Source organism: Pseudophryne corroboree, chromosome 4 (genome assembly GCF_028390025.1).
Source record: "Pseudophryne corroboree isolate aPseCor3 chromosome 4, aPseCor3.hap2, whole genome shotgun sequence".
NCBI lineage: Eukaryota > Metazoa > Chordata > Amphibia > Anura > Myobatrachidae > Pseudophryne > Pseudophryne corroboree.
This window is the reverse complement of record NC_086447.1, coordinates 933976338-933989573: the sequence shown is the minus strand read 5'-3', so window position 1 is coordinate 933989573 and position 13236 is coordinate 933976338. Positions and strand designations below refer to the sequence as shown.

General features: G+C 48.1%; 1 protein-coding gene across 1 annotated transcript in view; it reads left to right on the top strand.

Annotated features, from left to right (window-relative positions):
• The window catches only part of USH2A (usherin), a 1656840-nt gene that overhangs the window by 1091713 nt on the left and 551891 nt on the right, over nt 1-13236 (top strand). The window contains exons 41-42 of the mRNA XM_063919430.1: nt 9498-9648; nt 9792-9934. Of these exons, the coding sequence (XP_063775500.1) occupies nt 9498-9648; nt 9792-9934 (294 nt within the window). The remainder of the gene's footprint in view (nt 1-9497; nt 9649-9791; nt 9935-13236) is intronic.

The following is a 13236-nucleotide window of genomic DNA, read 5'->3' as shown; positions in this document are numbered from 1 at the left end:
TACTTTGTGGAGTGCGCACGAGCAGCATCTCATTGACTGCGATCGCCTCTGCCTGTCAATCAGGTCGCGGGGCGGGAGGAGGCGTTAGAACGCCAATGGCGGAGCGCGGTCCAGACAACGGAGGCGTGTCCGGGCGTTACGCGCAGCCGATGCGACCCAGAATGCGGCAGGTAGCTCCCTATCAGCGCGCAGGAGCTGCGCAGGTAGGAAGCTACTCATCAGGTACAAAAGCATTGCCGCTGTGCGATGCTTTTGTACCTGTGCAGGAAGGGGGGGGCTGACATGCGGGGCGGACATCTATGATCAAGTCTGAATTACCACCAAAGACAACAGGGCAGATCTTCCTCCTGTGGTATTGTGCGTCAGAGTAAGGGGTGGTCTTCAGTATGCCGGCTCTTTTGATCCCGGCGAACAGTATACCGGCGCCGGAATCCCGACAGCCGGCATACCGACACTTTCTCCCTCGTGGGGGTCCACCACCCCCCTGGAGGGAGAATAAAATAGCGTGCCCGCAGCGTGGCGAGCGCAGCGAGCCTGCAAGGGGCTCATTTGCGCTCGCCACACTGTCGGTATGCCGGCGGTCGGGCTCCCGGCGCCGGTATGCTGGTCGCTGGGAGCCCGACCGCCGGCATACCATACTACACCCAGAGTAAGATCTTCCCCCTGTGGTATTGTGTGTCGTAGTAAGATCTTCCCCCTGTGGTATTGTGTGTCGTAGTAAGATCTTCCCCCTGTGGTATTGTGTGTCGGAGTAAGATCCTCCCCCTGTGGTATTGTGTGTCGGAGTAAGATCTTCCCCCTGTGGTATTGTGTGTCGGAGTAAGATCCTCCCCCTGTGGTATTGTGTGTCGGAGTAAGATCTTCCCCCTGTGGTATTGTGTGTCGGAGTAAGATCCTTCCCCTGTGGTATTGTGTGTCGGAGTAAGATCCTTCCTCTGTGGTATTGTGTGTCGGAGTAAGATCCTTCCCCTGTGGTATTGTGTGTCAGAGTAAGATCCTTCCCCTGTGGTATTGTGTGTCGGCGTAAGATCCTTCCCCTGTGGTATTGTGTTTCAGAGTAAGATCTTCCTCCTGTGGTATTGTGTGTCGGAGTAAGATCTTCCCCCTGTGGTATTGATCCTCCCCCTGTGGTATTGTGTGTCAGAGTAAGATCCTCCCCTGTGCTATTGTGTGTCAGAGTAAGATCTTCCCCCTGTGGTATTGATCCTCCCCCTGTGGTATTGTGTGTCGGAGTAAGGTCTTCCCCCTGTGGTATTGTGTGTCGGAGTAAGATCTTCCCCCTGTGGTATTGTGTGTCGGAGTAAGATCTTCCCCCTGTGGTATTGAACCTCCCCCTGTGGTATTGTGTGTCAGAGTAAGATCCTCCCCCTGTGCTATTGTGTGTCAGAGTAAGCTCCTCCCCCTGTGGTATTGTGTGTCGGAGTAAGATCTTCCCCCTGTGGTATTGATCCCCCCCCTGTGGTATTGTGTGTCGGAGTAAGATCTTCCCCCTGTGGTATTGTGTGTCGGAGTAAGATCTTCCCCCTGTGGTATTGTGTGTCGGAGTAAGATCTTCCCCCTGTGGTATTGTGTGTCGGAGTAAGTTCTTCCCCCTGTGGTATTGTGTGTTGGAGTAAGATCCTCCCCCTGTGGTATTGTGTGTCAGAGTAAGATCTTCCCCCTGTGGTATTGTGTATCGGAGTAAGATCTTCCCCCTGTGGTATTGTGTGTCGGAGTAAGATCTTCCCCCTGTGGTATTGTGTGTCGGAGTAAGATCTTCCCCCTGTGGTATTGTGTGTCGGAGTAAGTTCTTCCCCCTGTGGTATTGTGTGTTGGAGTAAGATCTTCCGCCTGTGGTATTGTGTGTCGGAGTAAGATCTTCCCCCTGTGGTATTGTGTGTCGGAGTAAGTTCTTCCCCCTGTGGTATTGTGTGTTGGAGTAAGATCTTCCCCCTGTGGTATTGTGTGTCGGAGTAAGATCTTCCCCCTGTGGTATTGTGTGTCGGAGTAAGTTCTTCCCCCTGTGGTATTGTGTGTTGGAGTAAGATCTTCCCCCTGTGGTATTGTGTGTCAGAGTAAGATCTTCCCCCTGTGCTATTGTGTGTCAGAGTAAGCTCCTCCCCCTGTGGTATTGTGTGTCGGAGTAAGATCTTCCCCCTGTGGTATTGATCCCCCCCCTGTGGTATTGTGTGTCGGAGTAAGATCTTCCCCCTGTGGTATTGTGTGTCGGAGTAAGATCTTCCCCCTGTGGTATTGTGTGTCGGAGTAAGATCTTCCCCCTGTGGTATTGTGTGTCGGAGTAAGTTCTTCCCCCTGTGGTATTGTGTGTTGGAGTAAGATCCTCCCCCTGTGGTATTGTGTGTCAGAGTAAGATCTTCCCCCTGTGGTATTGTGTATCGGAGTAAGATCTTCCCCCTGTGGTATTGTGTACCGGAGTAAGATCCTCCCCCTGTGGTATTGTGTGTCGGAGTAAGATCTTCCCCCTGTGGTATTGTGTGTCAGAGTAAGATCTTCCCCCTGTGGTATTGTGTACCGGAGTAAGATCCTCCCCCTGTGGTATTGTGTGTCAGAGTAAGATCTTCCCCCTGTGGTATTGTGTATCGGAGTAAGATCTTCCCCCTGTGGTATTGTGTACCGGAGTAAGATCCTCCCCCTGTGGTATTGTGTGTCGGAGTAAGATCTTCCCCCTGTGGTATTGTGTGTCAGAGTAAGATCTTCCCCCTGTGGTATTGTGTGTCAGAGCAAAATATTCCCCCTGTGGTATTGTGTGTCAGAGTAAGATCTTCCCCCTGTGGTATTGTGTGTCAGAGTAAGATCTTCCCCCTGTGGTATTGTGTCAGAGTAAGATCTTCCCCCTGTGGTATTGTGTGTCAGAGTAAGATCTTCCCCCTGTGGTATTGTGGGCCTGCTTGTCTCAGAAAGGGAAAATCTTCTGTGACATCTAGAATTGTGGAACTGCTGTTAACATCTGTATGCTGTATCCCCTTGAAAAAGGCAAGGGTCTTTTTTTAAGACCATAGGAGCAATAAACATCTTGCCTTCAAGACAAATGTTTTTCATATCCTGCGACCAACAGAATTGCGCAAAACACTATTCTGTTTTCTGGCTTTACTGGGGTGAGCCGGAGTCCCCAAGCTCCGCCCTCTGCCAGCTACCGTGCAGGTCCTGGTCTAGGTCAGTGACCGGTTGGGGTGTGTCAGTAGCTTGTCTATGCATACACAGCAGCAAGCGGTTCCAGGTGCCGCATGGAAAGAAACCTGGTGGTGGCAGCAACCTACCTGCCCACTGCACAGTGAGTCAGTAACAGGCGGTTACTGATTGTAAGAGGGAATCCCCATGTGGCTCAGGTCCCGTGAGACCCTAAAACCAGATCTGTGATCACTTGGCACGGGCCGCGAGGGCGCATCTGGTCACACCAACCCTAATACTTTATCCCTAATACTCTAACCCTGATGGGCTGACTGGATGGGCCATTTGGTTCTTATCTGCCACAAATTCTCTGTTTCTAACTATCTGTGCGGTGCCATGATGATGCACGTCACGTTTTCACGCCCTGCCCACTTCATTGGAGTAGTGGTTGTGGGATCCGGGAGGGGAGACTACTCTCCCGGAATCCGGCAGGGGTCTCCCGGAATTCCCAGCAGAGGAGGAATGCATGATATAGATATAGAGATTTTCATTTTTTCAAGAACATTGGAATACCGGCAGTGCTCACCATGCATCGATTCCTCGGGTGGTGGCATGGGCTACCACCCGAATTGGAATACCGGGCTTGGGTCGAGATTCCGACCGCCTGCATTTCCCCGGCCGTCTGGATTCTGGCGGTATCCTGAACGCCGGGATCCCGACAGTCAGTAAATTTACTGCATCCCGCACACAAGCTGACAAATCAACTTAATTATTGTATTACACTCTGCGAGTGGAGAACTGAGTGCCTGCTTATTCTCTATTGTTATGCTGGTGCATTTGACTGCGACACTGATCCATACACAACATCGTACAATGAAATATATATATATATATATATAATAAGAGAGAGAGATAGAGCATAGGTGAATTGGCACTCCTTAGACAGTATCAAGCCTGCACCGGTGCCTTTTCCAAATGGATTGTAGCATAGAAAGGAAAGAAGGAGCGGCACTCGGCGTCTTGAGAAAAGAAAAGTGTATTAAATAATACAGCAAAAGAGTCCGACATTTCGGGGCTCACATTCCCCTTTGTAAGGTGTGTAAAGGTGTACAAGGTGTAAAACATACCTTTATAATGTGGAAGAAGCCCCATGTGTTCACACCGTGTGCGCCAAACAACCCCGTCGTCCGGCGCCGTCCAACAACGTCATCAACGAGCGGCCGCCCGGTACCATGGTAGCTAGGTACACGTTGTTGCCGCGTTGCATCGTGAGTGATGTGCGCTAAAAGGACAGAGAACATACATACAGTGGCCAACACCTACTAAAAACTGCACGAAATCTCAGCAGCATGTATTGAATACTAATAGTACCAATAAATAACTATCAATAAGGACATTTAATTCAACCAGAGGGGTGCGTTACACTCCCTGAGTGCCGAAAGGTTGAGCCTGTAACTTCAATGCTGCAAAAACTCTATATAGCAACGGTTAATCATCTGCTGAGATTATGTAGCAGGGGATAAAGAAAGAGTAGTAATATGGCCAGACCCTTAGGAGACAAATTTGTGTGTAAATATATATTAAGCTAGATTACACTAAGAGTCCTCAGTACTAAGGCAGAAAGGCAAAAAGAGACAGAAATGAAAATGAAGCAGTGTCCTAATAAAGAGGTTCCACATATAGTAAAGTCCAGATATATCTATCAGTTATGTATGAAATATATAATAATTTTTGTTAGAACTAAGCGCAGGGGTAAAAAAAATTAACCCCACGTGAAATATAAACACAATTTTTTCATATGGAAACAATTAGAGAAGGTACTCCCTATTTAATATATATGGGTGGCTGCTCCAACCAAATATCAAAGTGTGTATTTGTGAGTCACACATAAGTGTTGGGATTAATGATATGATTAAAGCGCCTATTAGTGCAGATCAATATACGTGACTTTCAATGAAATGTGCTAAAGTGTTGTAAAGTGAATAAATATTTCGGGAAAAGACTTCTAATCTGTGTCTCTGGTCACATGACCACCATATCACTACGGTACATATAAAAGAAAACAAACGTAGAGAACGTCGTGTGCATTGTCTTAAACAAATGAGAGATAACTGTGTGTGTGGGTGGGGGAAAGCAATCCCAAATATAATCTCTTTTGCCACCACTAAATGCAAGTTTAACACAGTTTTAATATGAAACATAAGTAACAAATACAAATACCAGATAATAGCACACATGCATAAAGGTCAAAATGATAAAAGCTTATCTGTCTATGGTGGCGCTCCTAGGTGATTCCGGTATGAATGGTCGACCATGTTATGGTCGACAGTCATTAGGTCGACCACTATTGGTCGACATTGACATGGTCGACATGGACACATGGTCGACACATGAAAGGCTCGCTTCGCTCGCCATGCTTCGGGCATGGTGCCTTCGCTCTGCTACCGCTTCGCTCGGCACACTTTACCGTTCCAATCGTAGTCCATGTGGATCGTAAAGTATGGAAAAGTTCCCCAAAAGACCATGTCAATGTCGACCAATAGTGGTCGACCTAATGACTGTCGACCATAACATGGTCGACCATGTGAACGGATACCCTCCTAGGTACAGCACACCCTGGCATTATGGTGGTCATGTGACCGAAGACACAGATTAGAAGTCTTTTCCCAAAATATTTATTCACTTTACAACACTTTAACACTTTTCTTTGAAAGTCACGTATCTTGATCTGCACTAATAGGTGCTTAAAGCATACCATTAACCCTATATATATATATATATATATATATACACACACATATATATATATATATACATAAACTATGGCGCCGCACGATGCGATAGATAATAAATAATAAAGAAATAAGTTGATCGTCGCATATCTCCTGCCATCTCCCCTCCTCGTCATGCAGAGCGGCAGCCTGAACCGCTACTGATGGAAATCTGCTGAAAAAAATGTGCGGCGGCCTCTCGGCAACAATATGCAGCCGGCACCTGAATTATTTGTTGGCACAACTCAATTTCAGCACTGATTCCTATATTAAACTCTGAAAGAAGATATTCGGGGAATGACCCAGTTTATCATGAGCACACATTGTGGTGCTATTTATTGTATGTGTATTCATAGCCTGCCACTATCTGCATCTCTCAAGTACACCCCTTACGACTTCACTATGTAGACTTTCATTTCTCATCAACGCTCTTCATTGTACACTGATAGAGGGGAATCGTGCCGGGATCCGCTCTGGCAGATGCAAAAACGGCCTGACAGTTACTCAGAGGAATTGTGTGTGGATAATATTTCATGAACACGAGAGATACAAAATAAATAATCTGGAAATACACAGAGTTCAAACACAGTCTATGTCAGGAGCTCATTTTCTGCCTTCTCTGGGGAAAGTGCATCGAGAACCACATTCACCGGCTAAGTAATGCGCATCGCGTAGCAGAGCCGGTTCCATGAGAAACTTATTTACACCAAGTAACTGTAACTTTTATATACATATACTGTATGTGTATATATATATATATTTGTATATACACATATATATATATAGATATATAGATATATGGACAGACTGTATAGTGCATATAGTAATACACCCATCATTTTACAGGTACAGTCACATAGTCCATCCGAGCGTACATTAAATGTTGGGGTGTAGTATGGTATGCCGGCGGCCGGGCTCCCAGCGACCAGCATACCGGCGCCGGGATCCTGACTGCCGGCATACCAACAGCGTGGTGAGCGCAAATGAGCCCCTTGCGGGCTCGCTGCGCTCGCCAAGCTATGGGCACGGTGGCGCGCTAGGCGCGCAATGCTATTTATTCTCCCTCCAGGGGGGTCGTGGACCCCCAAGAGGGAGAAAAAGTGTTGGTATGCTGGCTGTCAGGATTCCGGCGCCGGTATACTGTGCGCCGGGATCCCGACAGTCGGCAAACTGAAGACCACCCAAAATGTTGCTTGGTGCATGAAATGCTGGTAATTTTGTTGCAGTAAATAACAAATGTAAAGAGAATCTATATCTTTATGCGATCGCATTATGCTGATTTTCTGACCAGTGCGCAGGCATAAGGTCCATTCTGCACACGCGCGGACTGGCAAATGCAATTGCATCGCATTGATGTGAACGCCTCTGCGTGATTGGCAGGGAAAGGTGTTTGTGGTACGGCTAGGGATGTGGCATGGAACCAGGAATGTAGGCGGGCCCGGGCCAGTGTTGGGGCGGCCATGTGGCATCGTACGTGGTCGCTGCGACAGGTTAGATGCCTGCGCTGCGCCTGCCTTCGCAGCCAGGTGGCTTCACTTATTTTGTGGGGCCAGTGATGCGAACGCAATTGAATTGTGGTTGCATCACTGGCAGCCATTAGCACGCTGGACGGCCCTGCCCTGTGTTGAGCGGCCCCCAGAATGCGATCGTCGGCAGTAGCAGTTTTGCAGTGTTGTCAATTTTGAACCATAGCTGCTATTTCATATCTGTCTGCAGCAATAAACTTTTCAGCAAATTCTGATGTTGTTTGACATGTTACACGACCCTCTTTCCATTTGAAAAAACTGACTTAGATTCAAGATGGCCGATTTCAAGATGACGCCTATGTTCGGTACATACCCTAAAAGATAGCCCACCTCACCCATACCTTTCTTGGGTATTCAGCTCTCCCATTTCCTGCACAGTTTTTGAAACAAAAGGGTGTACTGCGACTTTTGAATCACCCTGCGTCTGTGTATACTATATATATATATATATATATATATATATACACACACATATATATATATATATATATATATATGCAAATATAATATCCTATTCTGCGCTATCAATGGTATATATACAGTATATATATACTGTATATATATATATATATATAATATAAATTCCAGGTTACAGTATGTCCGTTTTTGTGGTGCTGCATTCCTGAACAGCCCGTTCCCAGAGGCCAATTTTTCTGTGCATAGAAGAGAAGACAATGGAAGGCGCACAATAGTGACGCATGTTTAAAACTGCAAACTTTACTCTGTGATCATCAAGAACCAGTCACATAATGTACAACAGCGCATGAATACAGCAGATCCCTGGTCCTCACAGTAGCCACCAGCCCTGCCGTCCTTCTGTAATCCAAATTCGCTTCCTGGACTGATGACATCACCACGTCTCCGTCACCACTATCCATGCCCAACACAAAAGCAATTTAGTATGATGCAATCCTTGCCTCTGTATCTGCATGTCATCTTCTGCGGGAACGTGTTCCTAGCCTCATGCCCTCTCACTACACATAGGAACTCATTCAGGTTGGATTGCAAATGATGCGGGCGCATACGCAGGGCCCGTCCTGAGCATGCGGCTGCATTTACTGTGGGGGCCCCGCAGTATTTGCGAACGCCTCTGCCTGTTTGACAGGCAGAGGCATTGGTGGGGCGCAAACGCTCCGTTTCCAAGGCGGAGATGGATCGTCACAGGGCGGCGTATTCCAAACGGGTGCGTGGCGGCGGAGTTATCGTGGTGGCTGCCTGATGTCACACACAGCTGCTCCGATCAAAAAGATGGCGGTGGGCCTCCTGTTGCCGCAGTCAGGCTTCGCCGTCAGGGGGCTTCCCTAATTTCTGCGACCGCGCACTAATTGTGGCGCGGTCACAATTAGTGCAGGTTGCAGATGGGAGACGGCGGTTAGCATGCTGCGCGGCTTTGCCCTGCGATGGGCGGCTACCATCATGCGAGGCAAAGGATTGCAAGTTCTGCTAAAAAGCAGAATACTGTATGCAGCTCTTACTGAGTCCATAGTCTACAGCTATCCTGCATATGGGCACACGCAGCAGTACTGACCCTGCACTCACCCACTCTCAGTACCGCGCAGATCACGCAGCCCTGCCGATAATCCCAGTACTGACCCTGCACTCACCCGCTCTCAGTACCGCGCACATCACGCATTACAGTACGCTCGCTCCGTACTGTCACACAGATGTTATCCTTAATTATACATTTGGTAGCCGTATCTTGAAATGGAAACAGAAGGACAGAAAAAAAAAGGACAGACTTTCCGGGGGCACATAATATACATCATATATTTACTCTTTGCTTAGTTTGCACGCTGCCTTGTAAACGTTATGTACCATAAAAGTAAGGTTTATCTGCATGAAGAATAAAATTGTTGCTATAGGTAAAGATATATTTTTAGTGTTATGGTAACCCTGCTCGCCCCGTGGTAATGCAGAAATAAGATTTGGTACGGAGGCAGTTCAGCAGTGAAACATTAAATTAAACGGTCCATGATAACATTGCTGTTGATCCTGAGGAGAAGCTTTTCCAGTATACGGAGCATTTCAATGTTATCCAGCATATGTTCCGCACAGTTTTCTCTGCTCTAATTCATCCATGTTTTCCCGGCAGCTCCAGATGGCGTTCTGCCTCCCAGGCTTTCATCTGCCAACCCGACCAGTCTTCAGGTTGTCTGGTCTTCACCAGTTCGCAATAACGCCCCTGGCCTACCCCACTATCGGCTCCAGATGAGATCCACGGATTCCACCAACAAAGTCACAGAGTAAGCAGAATTGTAACTCGCTTTTCATCTCTGTTTTGTCCCGGTAAATAGATAGTTATGTGCGGTGTTTCAATAATTATAATAATAGTAACACCATCATGTACGGAATAAAAATTTAATATTATTTTATTTTGCCTCTGTAGTGTGTTCTCAGGTCCCAGCGCCTCCTTCACGTATACCATTAAAGATCTGAGTCCGTATACGACGTACGAAGTCAGGATCCTCGCCTGCAATGCGTACGGGGATACCTACAGCAGATGGACGAATGTTTCTACTGGGCAAGACAGTAAGTCATGTTCATGGTCAGAGGCCGCAGGAACGCAGGGTCTCATTTGTTGTCACAGGTCAGAGAGGACTTTTGCAGCTGGATAATTAGCATTTTGTCATTACGGAGAGCTCTGTGGGAAAGTATTTTTCCATTGTGGGATGATTTCACTGTATTCAACGAATGGGCAGGTGTACTAAGCCTTGCAGAGTGCTAAAGTGGAGAGAGGTAATCTTTCAACCAATCAGCTCCTAACTGTCATATTTCAAACACAGCCTGTAACATGGCAGTTAGGAGCTGGTTGGCTGCTACTTTATCTCTCTCACTTTATCACACTCAGGGGGTCATTTCGTGTTGATCGCACGTAGCAACTTTTTGCTGCTCGTGCGATCAACCTGACGCCGCCTATGGGGGAGTGTATTTTAGCATTGCAGGGCTGCGATCGCTTGTGCACCGTGCTATGCTAAAAAAGTTTCACGTAAAACAAGACCAGCCCTAGACCTACTTACCATTTGCGACGGATCCAGCGATGCAGGTCCCGGATTTGACGTCAGACATCCGCCCTCCAAACGCCTGGACACGCCCGCGTTTGCTGGACCACTCCCAGAAAAGGGTCAGTTGATGCCCCAACATGCCTTCCTCCTGTCAGTCTTCTTGCGGTCGCCGCTGCGACCACTTTCCTCGTTCCCGGCATCGTTGCCCATCGCAGCCGTCGCCGGGCAATGACACGCGTGCGCAGTTCCGACCCGATCGCACCGCTGCGAAGAAGTGCAGCGTGTTATCGTGTCGGAATGACCCCCTTAGTACATCTCCCCTTAAAACACAAAGTGCCGCTTGTTTGCGACTGTGCAGATGCCACCACAGACTCTTCCCTTCTGTACATCCATGTGGCCATCCGTGCAAGGCCTTAGACGCGCATTTTCAGCATCCATGCATGCTATAATACAGATTGGTGCATCCTTAGATACCACCATCGGTCACACCATCGGAGCATGCAGCTGCCCTTTGGCAAGTGCGGAGTCTTCATCTGCCTATGGCCTCCTATGCCTGAGGCTGTCCGTCTGGGAACGCAGATACTTGCACTGACACCCACGACACTCCCATAATAGGCCACTTTTGCGTGCGCTACTAGCCCCCTCCCAGTCGCTTTTCCACCACCTTTTTGATACCTTTGTGCATACGCTCTGTGTAACACGTGCGCTGTGGGGATCTTCAAAAATGTTCACAAATGCGCATTTGCAAAAAAACGACTCAACTCCATGAACGCTGGCGCTGCACGCGGATTGTGTACGGCACTGAAACAGGCCCCATGTCTCTAACCGGTAGCTCACAGAAATCCGAACTGAAAATGTGAGAAACCGTAACAAGCCAACGAAATTCATTTTAGAAGTAGTCCCAGCAAGTGAACACATTTATCTAAAATAAAAACACAGAGACATATTGGCGGGGAAAAGGGTCAGCTTTATTTATATATAAAAGGGGGAAGGGTATGCTGGCAAAGAAAGAATGGCTGTACATACAGTGCACCACCTGTTGAAGTAAGTCTTACAGTAAGTCAGGCTTAAATAGGTACCAACTGCCAGCCCCAAACATACAATTCCCGAATGCCTATGGGGCCCAACTGCTAGCCCATCACCAAACTCAAGTTTTAGATAGGGGCTAACTGCTAGCCCATCACAAAACTCAAGTCTTAGATGCGGGCCAACTGCTAGCCCATCACCAAACTCAAGTCTTAGATAGGAGCCAACTGCTAGCCCATCACCAAACTCAAGGTTTAGATGGGGGCCAACTACTAGCCCATCACAAAGCTCAAGTCTTAGATGGGGGCCAACTGCTAGCCCATCACCAAACTCAAGTCTTATATGGGAGCCATCTGCTAGCCCATCACCAAACTCAAGTCTTATATGGGTGCCAACTGCTAGCCCATCACCAAACTCAAGTCTTAGGTGGGGGCCAACTGCTAACCCATCACCAAACTCAAGTCTTAGATGGGGGCCAACTGCTAACCCATCACCAAACTCAAGTCTTAGGTGGGGGCCAACTGCTAACCCATCAACAAACTCAAGTCTTACATGGAGGCCAACTGCTAGCCCATCACAAAACTCTAGTCTTAGATGGGGGCCAACTGCTAGCCCATCACCAAACTCAAGTCTTAGGTGGGGGCCTACTGCTAACCCATCAACAAACTCAAGTTTTAAATAGGCTCCAAGTGCCAGCCCATCACCAAACTCCAGTCTTCGAAGGGGGTCAACTGCTTGACCATCACCAAACTTATTGCCTAGATGGGGCAAATGCCAGTCCATCATCAAACGCAATGCCAAGATGGGGGCCAACTGCCAGCCCATCACCAAGTTCAGTGCCTACTGGGGGCCAACTGCCAGGCCATCATCAAACTCAATGTTTAGATGGGGACCAACTGCTGACCCATTACCAAACTCATTGCCTACAGTATATGGGGGCCAACTGCCAGCCTATCACCAAGTTCAGTGCCTACTGGGGGCCAACTGCCAGACCATCATCAAACTCAATGCTTAGATGGGGACCAACTGCTGACCCATCACCAAAACTCATTGCCTACAGTATATGGGGGCCAACTGCCAGCCTATCACCAAGTTCAGTGCCTACTGGGGGCCAACTGCCAGACCATCATCAAACTCAATGCTTAGATGGGGACCAACTGCTGACCCATCACCAAACTCATTGCCTACAGTATATGGGGGCCAACTGCCAGCCTATAAACAAATTCAGTGCCTACTGGGGGCCAACTGCCAGACCATCATCAAACTCAATGCTTAGATGGGGACCAACTACTGACCCATCACAAAACTCATTGCCTACAGTATATGGTTGCCAACTGCCAGCCTATCACCGAAGTCAAGGCTTAGATGAGGGCCAACTGTTAGTCCATCACCAAACTCAATGCCTAGATGGGAGACACCTAGCTGCATCACCAACAACTCAAGGTATCCAAACTCCCCCCCCCCTCCCCCCAATGACACGCAAAAAGCCCACCAGTACCAGAGGTGCCGCTGTCCCCAGTAGGTTAGAATTGGCCTAGTCTGCATACTGGTAAGTAGAGCTCCTTAAGACCTAAAGCAAGACAGCCACTGCTACTGTTCTTTCCCGCAATAATACAGCCGACAATCAACAAAATGATAAAGAGGGAGGTAACGTCCGCGGAAACAAGAGCCCTCCCAGTTCAGGAAACAGTAGTGTACAGCACAAAACCACACCCTGAACACACATACAGTCGGGCTTGGCCTGGCTCACAGGGGTACAGGGGAAACCACCGGTGGGCCCTATTGCCTGGGGCCCCACCTTCT